Here is a 17,988-nt window from a genome sequence, read left to right on the forward strand (position 1 = left end):
AAAAACACTACTACTGCAGTGAGTAGTTTAATTTGAATACACACATCAACAAAGGCAAGCTTTTATTCGCATACATTTTTGAGTTTGTTCTACAAAACTGCAAGAATAAAGTCCTTTGATGTCAGTAGCGACAAACGAGGTGCAAGCTAAACGGATTTTGACGTTTGTTGAAAATATAAAAGAGGATTTTAACAGAAACAACAAGGCAACATAACATTATAATATTGTTCACAAGTTTTATACAACACAAGCTCGTAATAACCCAGGTAATAAAAATAAAATGCTCGAATAAAATTGCAAGTGCACTATCGGTTACCATTAAAAATTGTAAATGGTGAAATGCGGTTGAACATCGCTCAGGCCATGCGGGTGGTGACCCAAATAGACTCATGCACTTCTGTGAGATGGAAACCACTATTTAATCTGGAGACCAAGAGCCGAATGGAAACGTTTTATGGAACAACGATCGTTGATTGCCACCCGAAACGTAGCCTTTTGTAAGCAACCAGGTAGAAAACTATCAGTTAGAAAAGTTGGCAATTTCATAGCGGCTATTTCTGTTTTATCGTACGTGTAATGTCGTCCTGGCCGATTTCGGCTGCGGTGGCCAGTATCATTGAAACCACCTGTGCAGGACTTTGTTTTTAGTGGTCAAGTCTGTGCACAATACACAGGTACAGTATCTATTCCTTAACTCTCATAGTCCGGTGGGAGAGGTTAGTAGTACTAAGGTATCCAGAGTCAATATCTACTAACTAATAGTAAAAGCTAACAACTAGTGAAAGTCCAAAGCGCAGTCATGTGCAGTATTAGGTACTTCAAGAAACCTGCAAACAACTTTTGCTGGTTTCAAATTCATAGGAAAGTCTGGAGCAAGTCTTTGATACAAGTTTTTCAAACAGAAACAAACATTTAATTTACGTAGGTGTACTTTAAAAGTAATATTACTTTGCCATATTTTCAAACAGTTTCCAAACTTTGATAGAAACGTCAACGTTTGATGTTCAATATCAAAGGTAAACTCGCTTTCAAATTACACTAAATTGATTGGCCGGTTTTATTTATATTAGTGTATACAATATTAATTTATAAAGTCATTAAAACTTCACAATTGGTTGATAAAAAGGGTATATTAATTTTAGAAATATGGATAACAATTAGTTGAAGGCAGTTTTAACGTGGTAGAATCAAATTAGTGGTTGAGACGTATTTAAGAGAAAATCTCAAAGGTATAATTACCTGGTATATTTATACCTTTGAGATTTTTACTTGGTAAATAAAAGAAAACTTTAAGAGTTCATTTATTTCTTGGGTTTGTCGATCAAATGATCACATCTGAGGCTTGTAGACTTCTGACCAGCTGCAGGAGTGCACTCAAGGCAGCTGTTCTAGTAGAATTTCGACACACCCACATAAAAACGTTAAAGTTTTAATGGTATATCTTTGACAAATAGTTAGGTTTGTGTTATATGACCCACCGCATTTTGTACAGAAGATCTGTACACAACAAACCTACGGTAGAGAATTCAATACCCGCACTTGAATATGAATCCGCCGTCAGTTGATTGAAATATAGCTACAGATGAAATGGATCGAGAAGCGATTGGCAGTAACAATAACTTTCAATTTACGTGGTCAGTTCCCTGCGGTAGCAGCCAGTATCGCGGTCCCAGGCGGCCCCGGCTCGAGGCGGTATCAGGCCGGACATCTGACCCAAATAACACCTTCTGACATCCGATACTTGGATATAGTTTGTATCTCTTATTGTGGTTATGTAAGTGGCCAATTTGAAGGCAATTTGTATTTCAATATAATATACATTTTTGATATGTCACTTTTGTTGGCATATGCTTCGCTTACTCCTTCATTATTTTACAACGAACCTTAATTATTCTATCACGATAATTCATTCAAGAGTAAATGCAGAAATAAACATCGGACATTTAATAATTTACCTTTTCTTTAATAACTTCCCATCGCTTTGTTAATTTCCCTAGCGGAAAATTAGATTTTCATTCAGAATACACTTCAAGAGTCAAGAAATTCGAAGTTACCTTTACTTATTTTCTCAGTTTCCAAGTGAACAGGTAATCGTGAAGCACTCAAGCTAACGAAAACAACGCCCACATGGACCTTCTTTAACAATATATCGCCAGAAGCGTACAATTTGTTATTCTTTTCAAAATCTTGTCTGTCTTCTGCGAACAATAGGTCTCTAAGGAACCTGCCTCACTTCAGCTTACAATCCGTGTGTACACTACATGTACTGTTTTTAAGGCCTAGATTACACACTGCGACTTCGACAAAAGGACTATTACATTCTAAACAAAACGTCGACAAAGTTAGTAAGTAGAAAAATTGTATGAAAAATCAGCCTGTGAAGACGGCTAGGCGTTTATTATATTTTTTAGTTGGTTGCGTCATAGCGTCAAGAAATCGAAGATAAAATTCATTTTCCTGTATAGTATTAGATAATTGTTGAACAAGTAACGAGACATAAAGTTAAAGGGAAAAACGCCTGCAGGAACCACCTCTCAACAGCTCTCTCTAGCAACTCGATTAAACATTGAGATGCAGCAGGTAAGACATCAATCTTCATCAAATCTTAGAAGCCGGAGTTTCCCGAAACATAAATATCAATTATTTCTGTAATCTTTTCCTGGACCGTTAAATGGAATCAATCACTAGACGCATATCATATATTTGAATCAGTGTTAGTTCATTTGAATCATCACTGACACGATAACTCCCAATAAACTTTAGTTAAGCTACATGAAAATCTGAGCATCTCTATTTCAAAGAGGATTTCTGGAATGCCCCTTATTCTATGGTAAACAACAAGACTGTATCGCATGTATTTAGGCTGTTTGCCTTATCCTACCTTCCATATAGTAAGCAACGCAACAGTTGTACTTTACGACTCAGCAGCCAAATAATCGTACGACAAAAAATCGTTTGTTTGCAAGTAGCCTAAGAGAACAGACGACACATGTTCCACGATACATATTTAATGCTTTCATCGAGACAATGTTCATGAAATATTGCGACGAAAACAAAATATTTGTATACATATCGGTTTGTTTGTTAATATGAGCGTATTTCCTGAGGGACAATGCGGTAATGGAAAGGTCACACAGGTTGCGGACGACATGGGTTTTTTTCATTATGTACGGATGTAAACTCTAACCGTTTACTCAGCCAATGATCATAAAATAAATACAATGCTAAAGTAACTTGTGGTCAGTTATTTGACCTTAAAAAGATGTCGTCAAATTACTACCTTGCACATGTATAGCTATTAGTGGCAAAATCGTACTAAGTTGCGTTTTCTGGTCTCTGCCTACACCTAGGGGAAGAAGGCGAAGGTAATTTTATGTATTTATGCTGATGAGTTTCAAGATTAATATTAAGATTAAAAGAAAATACTATCTTATTCTAAATAACATTTTCGACTATGCCGTAAAGCAAACATAAGTTGTGTAATAACATATTATACTCCTTTGCAATAAATAACTTCCCCCATACTAATTCCAGTGTTTTATCCCCGCCGTCTGCAAATATAATAATACTAGTATCTTAAAGCAACTTAGATAAATCGATCCCCGTCTCGCTGGACTCCGTGCCGAGACTAAAAATATAATCAGACTTGTTTAGACACAGACATGATATTTTTTAATAGTTCATGGTGCCGCATTGCTGAAACAAAGTGCATACAATATTTACCTTAGTCCCCAGGTTAATAAAAATACCCCAACTTATGCCCATTCCTATTTACGCGTCTTAAAACTTGTATAGGACTACCTAAAAATAAAATAAAATATATTATTTATTTGGGTATGGACTCGTGTGATTGACATTATTTAGCTCTAATGCATAAATGATCAAAATACGTTTGGAAGAACTGCTAAGTAACTGAAGTTACCTTTTCAATACATACATATTTCAACAAGGAAGTACGCTGTTCTTATGGGCAAAATTACTGCTGCAAGAAAAAGATAAATAAGACTCAAAAATCTATAACATTGTCTTGAGCTTACCTAAGAAAATAAGATTAAAATATAAGACTATAAGATATCATAACTATTACAAAATGTGCCGAAACTTCAGCGTAAAAATGCACGATCACGTTAATACCACTGCACAGTCGTTATAGTTAAAAACTAAAGCACAAAAGCGCGATTTGACAAACGATGTCCAGAATAATTTGGTATCATTTTCAGCGTTCATTTGACACAAAATGGCTGCGACAATTGCCTCCAGGACAATAGCGTCCGTCGTGAATAGGGTGAGCAATCAAGCTTCAAGCCTCAAACCTCGAGCCTCGAGCCTCAAGCTAGGGATGTGACATCCACGTATCGATGACCCTCAACTACTTCTGTTGTCTCACAAGGTCGATGAGTCTCAAGCATACTTGGCATTCTCGAAGAAGAGCACTCTTAACTTGTGAGATAATCGATCGAGTGTAACGTTGTGTGATATTTGAAGGAATTGAACGTTTTACACGCTTCTATAAATAAACTTTTCAATATTAAAATGCTTTTTACATAATTTATTCTGATGGTAACGAAATATCATATTTTAATGCCTTTAAATTAAAGAAACAGCTTGGAAATAAATTTGAAATAATACAAGTGTAACACTCAGGGCTGAATGCAGAAACGATCATTAACTTTAAGCAACTCTAAGTATCATACTGTCTTTGTCAATTTTACGTGAGTCGTAGTGACAGAAAAGCTTTCAGCACAACATACGATTTAAATTGCATTCGATAAAATAACATTTACTTAACAGAAAAGAACTTAATAAATTATCTCGAAATTGTAAATTTCAAAGTTATGATGATATAAAAACTTGTTACCATAAAACGCAGACGCAGTTTTAGATTAACAAATTATTATTGTCATTGTCATTCCTAGAGTCGAGCAATCCTACTGGCAGATTTATATTAGTCATATTCTATGTTAATTGTTGATTCTAGGAATCTACAAGTACTAAACTTATGATCGCAAAGGCCCAAGCATGAGTTTTTCTCTATAACGGAAAATATGGGGCAATGTAATAGTTCATCTATGTAATTTGCCATATATCGGAATAACAAAAAACAATTAATAGTGTATGGTATAGAACAAGTTATTTCAAGTCTGGATACGTTTTAGTTGTGGTTGCGGTTTGCGATTGGATTAGTAAAAAATACCTTTTTTGTTTGTTTTGACTGGGTGACAAAGCCGCATGTAAATTATTTACGGTCGCAGAAAATAACCGAATCACTACGGTTTATACAAAAATAACTCTGTTGATTCATTGTGACAACCAAACAATGACACTTTAAACTGTGCGAAAAACATTTGCGCAAAATAAACCCTACTTAAATGCTAAATATGACATAATTATACCTAAACACTGTTAAATAATATAACAATATTTGAATGTGATTCACTAAAATATGTTATGTAATTTATTTCCACTTCTAGAAAATACGATCAATTTAGATTAAGTATACCAGTGAAGTGTAATTCCGCAACAAAACTGCAATGACAGCAATATATTTTTTTACGCTTCCTTCTTATGCACATCAGAAAACCATTTCACATACCTATCAATATTTCAAAAACTCTCCTATTCTAACAAATAAGTAATCATCCAACAACAATTAATTACCAGAAACATATTCCTACATGAATACTACATTCGTAATTATCGATAACAGTCTCGTTACCTTCACCCCACTAATTCCCAAATGGTAGGCTCATGAAGGATTACGACACATCAGGTGCGAAAGGGGACAATAGAGGTCGCGGGGGACGGGCTATCGGGCTATCGGGTCGACGCATTTGTCGTATTTACGTTTGTAAGACAACAAGCTAAATGGTGGTGAGTTCTGAAAGGGTGGTATTTACATTATTTACTGCTGATTTAAAGCTAAGAGCTGTTGATATTTTGAGCCTGTCTTTGCTTGACTAGTGAATTATGTCTTTGAGCTAGTGTTAATGATGATGATTGGTTTTGCAGGTTTACAGGCTTTTAGTTAACAATTGGAACCAGCCAAAGCTTTGTTTTGTCAGAGATGTGCACGAGAGCGAGGAGTATTTTTTTTAAAAAGACAACTCCCGCACTAAGGTTTGCTCTTGTGCCGCGGGGACTTTTATAAACATACAAACAACGGTTAAAAAATAGAAGAAATACACAATCTATAATATGTATTGATTGTTTTCGGAAAAAAGCGGTGTTTTAAGTAGCTGCAGCCACGCAGGCTATATACAGACACATACATATGTTAGTTTATGGTATACTCGTATAATATGGTGCCAAAATCATAACCAACTGATTTAGTAAATACAGAAAATAAGAAGGTGTAGGACCAGATCCAAGATGTAATTAATTAAATAGCCTTTTTAAGAGGTTACAAGACAAAGTATTGTTCACGTAGCGAATGCCATCAAGCATACGCAATCCACAACAAGAAACTGAATCATCTGCTTACATTGTTGTTTTATATTCTGTTTAATTTATACCATAAAATATAATTGCTTATTAAAATATACTACCTATGACACGGCTTTTATTAACACTACATAGTATAAAGTAAATTCGCTTAGATCTTAAAAACTAGTCAATGGATTTTGATGCAGTTTTTTTTAAAAGATAGGGTGATCCAAAAGCAACGTTTATACATATGTTAAAGTTGTTAAGGTTTTTTTTGTAAAGTAACTGTTTAAACCTGGCGAAGCCGGAGCGGACCACTAGTTTTCTCTAATATAAGCACATCTAGAATTTTCTTGTTATGATATTGATGAAATTACGATCTTCACACGCTTATCCAATTTCCATCCACTCACACGACTTGTCAGCAGCATGCCGATCCTTGAGGATTTTGCAGATAGCACCTTCATATTTTCCTTTTACGATTTCACGAGTGTTTACCCTAAGTAGTATGCAGAAGTATTTCTACCAGGTAAATTTTGGCTGAAATACCGGGACATTATAAGATTTTATAGGAATTAGCTTTTATTTTATTCATATCTTTATTGTATAAGAAAAGTAGCTAAGAACAAAAACAAAACATCAGTAGTAATTTCTTTCCTTTTATGTCTCACTGCAGGGCAAAGGTCTCCTCCCAAACGAGGGAGGGGTTTGGCTTTTAGTCCACCACGCTGGCCTAGTGCGAATTGGGAAAGAAAGAAAGCAAATATTATACTTTTTGGAAAAGAAGTTAAGCCCTGAATCTCATGGTCTCACCCCCTTCGGCATCCATAACTATAAAACATTTGCTAACCATAGCACGGTACATTAATCAACAACACGGTTTGTTTTCTTTGTTCAACAAAAATCTAAATCTCAATCTGACGTGAATGATATCAACAAACACAAACTGACAAGAACAAGTGGAACTAGTCAAACCGCTTCTGAGTTATGCACTACAAAAAAATACGCATACATTAATACAACACTGCGGAACAAAGAATCGACATTTTCGTTGAAATATTGCAAACGTTATTAATATTCCAATTCAGTATGATATCAAGAATCAGAATATTTATAAGAACTTTTGTATTTTTTGATTCTGTTGAGTTTTGGGGAAATTATTCACTTTTGTTTTAATTTCCATTGCGCGATGAATTTCTAAAGAAAGTCATCGAAACAGCTATTGAGAAGTTTATTATTACGGTACGGTTACGATACGGTAGAATTTAGAAAGAAATCATGAATACTTTGTAATATCTTGTAATATACACGAAGTAGATTTTCTTTTCTTTATATTATTTGTCTTTGGTTTCTACCTACCCCTTTGGAAAGAAGGCGTGATATTATGTATGTACTTATCTCAACAATCTACTTTCCCGTTTTCTGAGATTTCGCAGATAATATGCACACTGCATTTGTTCTGAACAAATTAACCAGTCCTTATGACACTACAGTTCAAGGTTACGAAACATTTGTAAACAAAACAACTAGTCAGACTACCTCATTTCTTACTTAACCACAAAAACTCAAGACGCATCATATTTTTTACCAGACATCTTACTTCCAAAGTTGTTGAGACGTTGATTACACATAAATATTGTTATTTTACTCTGCAGCTGACACATGGTAGTCGTTAAACAATTCAGTCAACAAGTGTATTATAATTATAGTTTGTGAACGACACGCGATATTCTGTTTAGGTGTATTGACAAGTTGAGAACATAATGTACTGCTATACCAGTACCTATAGATTGAATGATAGGCAGATATTTGTGGTTCTTTAAGAAATTTAACCATTTCAACTGCAGTGGTTAACGTGGTCACCTCGCCGCAATAACCGCAGCGCTGCGTGGGTTCGAATCCTGGCAAATATTTGTATGGTGAGCACTAGTATCTGTTTTTAGTCTGGTTGTTAATGTATTTATTTGATTACCATAATTCAAGCTCTAATGCTCAAAAATGGGAGTGCTTAGGTTAGACAACAAAATAAGTATCAATGGGATCAAAATGACACACAATATAATCCAGAAATAATTGTCTTGAATCATGGAAATTACATGATTCAAGACTGATGTGATTAAAAATTGTGTATGTACGAAAGTATATACGACAAAAGTTGCATGTCACAATGGTTTTGGGACAAAAGAATGTTACATAATCCAGCTTTTATCAAACGTTTCTACGGACGTACTTAATATTACTTGCACATCACTTTGGTAACTTATAATCTGATTCGGAAAGCAACCCTTTTCTTTAGAAACTGTTATTCAGTCTAATCAAGTCGTGGGTAGATTCTTTAATAGTTTTTCAGTGAGATTTACCTCAATGTATATCTGTCTGCATCGCTTTCAGGAATACACTAGTATCGGATCTATATTAATTATATTTTTTTCGCCATCGGCTCTAAACGTATACTCTACAAAATGTTCCTCATTCTAAGAAAATAATGTAAGTCTGATCTGTAATTTCAAGGACCATTTTCAGATAAAGTGCAGCAAATATATATAGAATAATATAAAGAATAATATAATAGAAAGAAGCTTTCAATATTTTCAAAAGCAAAGCCAGTTATATAAATATTCCAACCAAGGCGATTCATGCCTCTATCATCAAAGTTAAATAAATGCGTATGTAGTAGGTACTAGGTAGTCTGAATATCAGACTGGAATTTCCAAATAACAAAACAATGGTTCTCTGAATATACCGATTGCAGACTATAGGCTACAATTTAAAGGAGATTTCCTGTAAAAGGTATTTGTGACGGACAAAAAGACAGACATCTTTACAAAACTACCAGACCTAGAATTATCTATAGATCGTATTAATTATTTTTCTGCGACCACCTCAAACTGACTACCACAATAGTTATTGAGAAGAAAACATGATCGTAACGTCGTCGTTCGTCGTTGTAACGTTACCTTAATTCATAGAACTTTATGACACAGAATAAAATGTTTTTATTTAATAGAATAGTTTGCATTCGTAATAAACTGTAACGGGTGTGATTCGCAGATGACATCAGGGACCGTACTTCTGAATCACGCTGAAGCGATTCAACTTTTACTGCGAAAAAGGGACAGCGCAGTTTTTATAGTGCTATCTCTTTCTAAACGGTAGTAATTGGATCGCTTTAGTCAGAGTATTGTCCTTTGCAAGATGTCGTGCAGACTTTGATTGTGCGATTTACGACTGACGTTGTGCCTACGTGCAACTCGTATGCGGTGACGCACGTTGCATGCTATGTAAGTGTCTGCTAATTGACCGCCAATCAGTCTGCTGGATGAACATGCTACACGTAACGAGAGGAGAGATGGGAAACCAGATTCACGAGTTCACAATATTAGTTACTTATATGGTACAGTTAAAATGGTTCAATATTAGGTACCACTTCTACAAAGGTGGCGGTAAACAAAAATCAAGTCCATGTAAACATAGTATCACATTTGTAAATCAGTAAGAAGATTACAAGTCTGGTCTAGTCAAAAAATATATGACTAGACTGTAGTTTACTATATCAAAAGGTATTTTCAATTTAAATGGGTATCTGGGTATAATAGAGCAACATCTGATTATCTGTAAGCTGCTTCTGTATATGGGGAGATAAAGGGTGCGTAAATCTGCTACGCAATTTAATTCTACGGCAATATTAACTCAACGTGACTGCCACTGTTACGTGTAGGAATTTCATGGTGAAAGATGTTCAAGCTTGGGTCTGGTGTCGTACTTATTGATACCCTTTTTTGTACGGAAATTAGTTTAAAATTTCTAACAAAACTCTTATAGATCGAATCAAAACACCAGCAACATGTTAGTCCGATTTGTCTCACAAAAGCGAGTGCACCTAGCAGCTGTTTTCACTCATTTGTTCGTTGTTACCAAATTACCCAAGTCCTAAATCACAAAGACCCTTAATTACCAGCTTCTAATTAGAGCTCAAACATTAAATTTGCCTTTAGCCTGCAAGTTCTGACAAAGTTGCAGCAAACCTAAGTTGCACCCTCTTGAAAACTAATATGTTAGCGTCCCAGCGGCTGCAAGTCATAAATAGAGGCAATGTGTTGGTTTTTTAATCTCACTAAGTAGCCAAGTTGGCAAGCACACAATAATCCACTACAGAAACTCAGTTTGAGGCGTGTGAGGATGAAATGTAACAACGTCTTTTGTATGGGTTTCTTTTATACGAGATGTTTTGACGATGAAATATGACAGAACATGAGTGAGGTTAACCCGTGATTTTTTCCCTGTCCTTTTTATTGTGTATTTTATTATTTTTCTGCTAGTAAGTGGGGAGGGACAATCAAAGTATGAATAATAATGAGAATACTAATAAATATAACAAAGAATTAGCAAAAATAGTCAGGTAAAACTGTTTAATTAGGCAAAGAGCATTTAAAACCGTATTTTACAAAAAAAGCCGTACATTTTTTTACTATTACACACACTATGTACATAAAAGGTTACATAGAAATCACGAAAAGGGGATTTATAGTAGAACGCGTTTGGAAAACGGGACAAAATCAATGATTCGATACGGGACGCACTGGCAAAGGGATGCTGTACATTATGTAGCGGAAAGATCGCTCTGATAGCTATCGACGTGGCTGTTTGTGGCACGAGGGAAATGACACACCAAATATTCGATTAGGTGGAAGTAAACGTGACACAGATCTTATTGAAGACAAGTATTATACCGGAACAATAATTTGATGATGATTTGAATTTGAGGTAGGTAATGGCAAATAAGATACACAATAATGAAATAAGGATTAATTTTTCTCTCGCCTGTGTGACCCTCAAATGAGCTAAGGCCTCCCCTTTTCTTTCAAATCGTCCTATCGGCGATAATGTATAATAAGGCAATCACTATGCACATATTAATTAAAAAACAATCTCAAAAGTAAGTATAGGGTGCCCTATTTCATTGAAGTAGAAATTGTATCTGCTTTCATTCTTAATTTAGGTACCTCTGCTTTCTTTTGTCAAATATTTCGTGTCTATAATTCTATTTACAGCCCGTTTCATGTTTAATGAGTGATGTGCACAGCAGTTGAACAAACACCTCACCTCAAAAGGTAGCGACAATGTGCTTGTTTTTCTCAACTCTAGACAATTTTCTGAATCAACAGAGTCAACAGTTATTCGCCGAGACGAAAAAACAAGCGAACAGAAAGAGCAATTACTTTTATCTTAATTTAATTAATTCTTCAAAAAGGTGTACTCAAAGTAAAATTTTCGTACCTGCCCTACATTTTTCTTAAACGAAGAAGTAGAGTAAGTAATAACCAAGGCTATAAAGTTAAATATTATCTTCCCTTCCAGGCCACTACAGCACAATAGACTCAATACAAAACCAACCTGAAATACTAGAGTACTACCTCGTTAGGTATTTGCTGACACTCCAGACATTTCAGTAGAAATGTAATTTCCTAGTCGGTGGTTTTATTTTCTGAAAATTTCGCTTGCAGATAAAAATCTTATCAAGGTGTAGGTCAAAGCGCTAAATTATGATGAATATTGCTCGTGTTATGCAAGCAAGTAGACATTTTTGGCATTATTTCTGTAAGTTTGGCATATTAGACGCCGTAACTTTATTAGTGCGATTTCATGAGTTGAAATACTACCCCAAGATAACCTTATCTATGGTGGACACGAGTAGCATTTTTTTATATGGACGGAGAAAATAGGTGTACAAATATGGAAACAGTATGTCGATCAGGTCTCAAATGCATCTGCAGTTCTGAAATCGAAATATGCTGAATGCATACAAAATGTTTTCTAAATCGATGACAGGAATAAAATCCGCTATTCCCGTCTTCATTGCGTTCCCTCACCCCTCCTGCGAATCGAAAAGTGCTGATTTTTTTTATCCTTTTGTTTTGTCTGAAGCATAGGCAGAGAGAGAAGAGATTAGTAACTCCCTAAATAGGCATGCCAGAAAAACTAAACATAGATCGTTTTAGCAGAACTCCTAGTACTTTTAGCGGAACATTTGAAAAAATCCAATTCGTGGTGATCGATGTTTACTTTTAAACGAATATTTGATATTTAGTGTCATGTCTATAATAGTTCCATGACAATCACACTTTTCTATATTCGTTTTTTTTTCCTGTATTGTAGCCATAAAGCCTGCAGTAATTTATCCGTATCGGCCATCAGTATTGTATAGAGCAAGACCATTATCCGGGAGCTTGTTAACGAAGTAGCGGCAAAACCGAGAGTCTTGCAAAAAAACGTGTGTGGGCAACATAAGGCGAAAATGTACGTGAGAATCACTAACTTGCTACACTTAATGACTGGGTAAAAACACGTGATACATTAAGCCCTTGATATACCTCGTCTATACGACTAATTGATTTAAAATTTTCTTTTTGTGATTTCCAATTAACTGTTTACCTACATTTGAAAAAAAAAAGTTAATTGCAATAACATATTACTTCATATTGAAATGATACCCAGGCAAAAACCATTTTTATAAAAAGCGCGTATGTCAGTATGTTTAGACTTTTACTGGAAGACAGACTAGTCAGTAAATAGGCAAGCAACTGTTTAACTTAGACACATTTTAGGATCTAGCGCAAAACCAAAGAAAAACATGAAATATACACACACCAGAAGTGTATTAAATTCACTGTACAGTTGGTTTGACAACAGTAAAAAGCTGTAGAAGTTCTTATAAATAGCATCAACTCTACTTTCGAGTACAATAGTTATTTTCCTTATAAAATTCGTAAAACCAAGTGTTTTGTGAACCGGTTCGTCAGTACCTACACATGTGTCATGAGACAACTGTGCATATAAATGAATGTATGTTTAAGTACCAACTTGACACTGAGCAAGATCGTACTCTTGTGCTTTTTTGTGAATGTACTTATATTTGTTTAATCAACTTTGAGTGGGGTATGTCATTGGAGGTGTGTTTTTATTAATGAATCTGATTTATTTGGCGTTTACGATTGATTTTAAATTTTAAACTTCATTAGAAGCGTGTTAAGTATTGGAAAAGTGATCTTCTTTTTAAAGTAGTGGAACGAAGAATATTTCCGTTTCTTGCTCAGCCACAGTGTGATTCACACTTTTGTTACGATTTGTAAATAAGACCCTTTGTTCTTGTAACCGAGTACCAATCCTGTTGTTTTCACTGTACTCGACCATCACTACATTAAACGTAACATCGAAACACCAGAGGCCTTAACGGAATACCTACCAACCGATTTCCAAAAGAAAATTAAGAGTTTTTGAAGTAAATAAACAGTGAACCTATGGAACCAGATTTTACAAATACAAAGCTTCATTACCCATGGACACATTTATTCTCATTTTCCTCAATAAACACTTAAAAGAGCGGAATACAGATTAACCACAAAGTCAGGCAACGCATCCAAAACACTTCATTACATTTGACACTTTCGTAAATTTGTTTAACACGTTTTTTTCAATCACATTGCGTGCCTAATTGACGTTAGGCCGAGCCCACTGGTACGAAAGGGTTAGTTAGACCGTGCGGGGTTGCAACCCCGTCTGGACTGTGTCCGGTCGAACGACTGTGGAAACGTGATGTAATGAGTTTTATAAACATTTTTTTAAGCAAGGTTAGTCAAATTGTGAATTTGAATTAGGCTAAGAATGGCAAAATAGTAAATGCTAATTTTAAAATAGTTAAATTGTTTGAAAGGGTAACTGCGAAATATATTGACAAGATATTTATCGGTGTAAACACTTTACGGCATTTTCCGGCTTTCCCATCTTCAGTAAAACATAGACACACTGTACTTCACTGTAGATTACAAATTAGAGCAGTAGAAAAATGAGATTACAAATTAGAGCAAAGTAACAAATATGTTGCAAGACTCAATTCTTGCTACAGAAGCTAATAAGAAGACCCTTAAAATTACTACGTATCAACAAAAAAAAACGATTTGTTTATCGGGCTATGCTCGCACTTGATATGATTGGTGTAATATTTAGTCAAATGCGACTTAACAATTGGATAAACTAAACATAGTAGATAAATACAAATCCCTTTTGGTATAAAAATAATAATAAATCTTTTACGTGGTTAACAACCTTCAGGTGCTATTTGTTTATTTAATGAGGTGTGTTGTAAATACGTCATTAATATGAAGACCTTTTCACTGATTTCTACGTCCGAGTTATTTTTTTCTTGTCTATACCCTACATAGGTACTTCAGATTGTGATAAGTATAAAAGTTTGCCAATACTTTTTCAAAGATTTTTCAGGTTCGAGATTTTTTTTCATAAAATCCCTACTGAGGTATAATTATTATTCTATTAAAATTTAACCGTCTTGTAAACTGTAAACTCGCATATAAACAAACTGTAATCAATTATAAAGAATGCCACCAAAAACATTCTGTAAAAACCTCAAGTCTCGCAGCTCAGTCTTTCTGGCGTAAAAAGTGGTGAGATCTATATAATACCAAGTCGATTAATCTATTTCGTCTTTACTTAAAGGACCTTCTGTCTTAAGTTATTACATAAGTTATTATCATGCCAATATTAAAAATATTTTACGTTTAAAACAAATAGACCGCCCTGGCCATCGCATGATTTGTATGTATTACACTACACAGCACGACGAGAAGTTAATGCTCCTGAAATTTTTATGGCGAATTTGTGTTTTCATGCGATGACCAAGTCGATCTATTTGTTTTAAACGTAAAATATTTTTAATATTGACATGATAATAACTTATGTAATAACTTAAGACAGAAGGTCCTTTAAGTAAAGACGAAATAGATTAATCGACTTGGTATTATATAGATCTCACCACTTTTTACGCCAGAAAGACTGAGCTGCGAGACTTGAGGTTTTTACAGAATGTTTTTGGTGGCATCTCACTTCTTTTTGTAGAACGAACATAAGTCCGATTTGTATGGAAAGACGTTTTTTCTTATAATTCAACATATTTTCCTATGGGAATGTTTTTCATTTTCATGGGCTAAACACCCTTACCCACCCTTTATCCCCTCCCGTTATGCCTCGTATAGTATGTACCTATCTACACCTATTATTTATTATTTTCTACAGAAGTAATTATTCTTAACTGCAAATGTAATCTTGTAATCTTATACATTTATATGGGATTACAAAGTTAATGTTGCAGTTAATGTATTTAGAAAACTGGACTGAAATTAGAAAATATTGAATTTTTCCCATGATTAAGACACTAAACCCTATTTGTATTCTAAATTTGAAGCTTCTAAGTCTGCTAGAAGTACCTTAGACTTTTGATGATCGGTGAGTCAGTGAGTCAGTGAATCAGTGAGTGACAAAATTCAAAATTTTAACAAGTTGTCATTCTTAAACTACTGGTTCAAATTGACTGAAATTTTAAATATACCGTGTTTATACAATGAATAATTAGTTGCTGAAAATTCAGGCTTCTTGTTTTATCCACAACGACATTATAGGGGGGTCGAAAATAGCCCGAATTGCTTCGAGAAAAGGATGGTACGGCCGTGCCGCTTTTTTTTGCTCGACTTGCGGGGGCACTTCCGTGCCCCCAGATTTAACAAGAATGTTTCGGTGATTGATGATCTGTCATCGACAACAACGCTATGGGGTATGAGATGCGTATTCATGTCTGAATAAGAATAAGTATCTGTAGATTATGGTTACGAATGTCACGATACTTAGGGAGGTTGATTGCCGATTTTGGATAAAGATTAAAGATGAAGACGTTGCAACAAATCGTCTTCATCATTCAATGTGACCGTCGCGGGCTTGTCCTGCTTTGAACCTTCAGAACTGCCTTAAAAGTGTGCTAGTCTCTAGTAAAAGAAAAAATTACTTGCTTTTGGCAAATAGGTACGCATGTATCATAAGGCACCGTTGCACTTTCTTAGGGAATAACGAGTGTTTTTACCAGTTAGAAATAGTAACCAAACTGAAGTCTACGTGACCTGGGTCAGGAAGTCACGGTAAACTAACCCTCGCTTTGTCGCAAAGGGTCACTAAACTCGCGAATACAAGGCACAGGAACATTGGTAATGAGCCAAAAGTCACCAACTGGATAGAAACTAGGGTAATATTTGCACTATTTTATGGCAACACACAATATATTTCATAGATTGTGGACATACATTGAGCAATTGTTTTTTATATCTTCACTGTTTAGTAAGAAATATTCGAATAGTAAAAATATCCACGGTTTCTAATAAGAATCGTATAAGAACATGTTTCCTCCCACATATTTACTAGGTATTAAACAATGTAGGTATATTTTTACAGCAACTGTAATGTATCTAAATTGGTCAGTTATAAGTTATTACGGCCTGTTAAACGACATCATTATTTTTGCATGAATATGCAAAACACGCCCGGCACTGTTGTAAACAACCTGTTTAAGTTATAATGATTATAATGGTGTTTTACGAGTAATTAATTAAAAACACTATGTGAATTATTCATAGAAATGAGACATTAGGCCATTAAATGATAAAAATTAACTCTTACGGCGATAAGTTTAATAAAATTCCTAAACTTCAGTGAAGCGTTGTTTTGTTTACGAACTCAAAAAGTTTATGAAATGCATAGATAATGCGGTATGTTTTTTAAGAACTAGACTTACCAGAACTTCGTGGTGAGTCTTATTGCCCCTGTGCACCCACTGCACATTGGGTGAAGGTAGCGGAGGCAAGTCGCCACAGGGTATCGTCACGTTAGTACCCTTATCAGCACCCACATCACGAATTTCTACCTCCTCGGCTAGAGCCCATGGGAAAGCTATAAAAAAAATAGAAAAAAATATTTTTTTCCAAACTAATTTTTTTTTCGAGAAAGGGTTCAAAAGCATGTTTATTTAAAATGATTTGCAGTATTAATTCAAATTTATTTACCTTCTATTCCAAGGCAGAACACAGACAACAATATACGTTCGAAAAACATTCTACTATTTCTACATCTAAACACTTAGAAAAAAATCTCGAACTATACTTTTTGTAAAGTAAAAAAGATTTATTTCCTATCTATTTATTTTACATTACACAGAATTAATTAAACGACGGAAGGCGAAATAATAGGAAACAAATCTCACAACAAACGTCTTCACTCCATTGATAAAAGGCATAGACTAATTTTGTTTTGTCATAAAATAAGTTGCTATACGTGCAATATCTAATTTGCAACAATATTGCTATTAGAAAAATAAATTGTCCCCAGTTTCTACACGGTACACACTAGCGGTGTCATCGTAACTTGTCATTTCCAAATCGTCTAAAAACCAACCAATATTCACAGATATCTAATCATTAATACATTCTTATTTCATTAACCAATAAAACGAGTAAAAATATGAATTATTATGACATTTTCAAAATGTTTTTCTTATTAAACTTCGCATGTCAAACTATTGAGCTGTGCAGAATATTCTTTAGGACCATAAACAAGATACGAAATATCATGAACATCGATCATTAAATTATTAAATTTACTCGTGATACTTGTTAAAAAAACTTATCATATTATGCGGATAATTAATTTTAAATAAGATATAGCTATTTTATT

At 34.6% G+C, this 17,988-nt stretch overlaps 1 protein-coding gene across 1 annotated transcript in view; it reads right to left on the reverse strand.

Annotated features, from left to right (window-relative positions):
• LOC142977516 (cell adhesion molecule DSCAM) overlaps positions 1 to 17,530 on the reverse strand; it is a 92,307-nt gene extending 74,777 nt beyond the window's left edge. Inside the window, exons 1-2 of the mRNA XM_076121432.1 lie at positions 17,322 to 17,530; positions 17,054 to 17,208 (exon numbers count right to left, since the gene is read on the reverse strand). Of these exons, the coding sequence (XP_075977547.1) occupies positions 17,054 to 17,208; positions 17,322 to 17,370 (204 nt within the window). The 5' untranslated portion in view covers positions 17,371 to 17,530. The remainder of the gene's footprint in view (positions 1 to 17,053; positions 17,209 to 17,321) is intronic.
• Between the last annotated feature and the right edge of the window lie 458 nt (positions 17,531 to 17,988).

This window comes from Anticarsia gemmatalis, chromosome 13 (genome assembly GCF_050436995.1).
Source record: "Anticarsia gemmatalis isolate Benzon Research Colony breed Stoneville strain chromosome 13, ilAntGemm2 primary, whole genome shotgun sequence".
In the NCBI taxonomy this organism is placed as follows: domain Eukaryota; kingdom Metazoa; phylum Arthropoda; class Insecta; order Lepidoptera; family Erebidae; genus Anticarsia; species Anticarsia gemmatalis.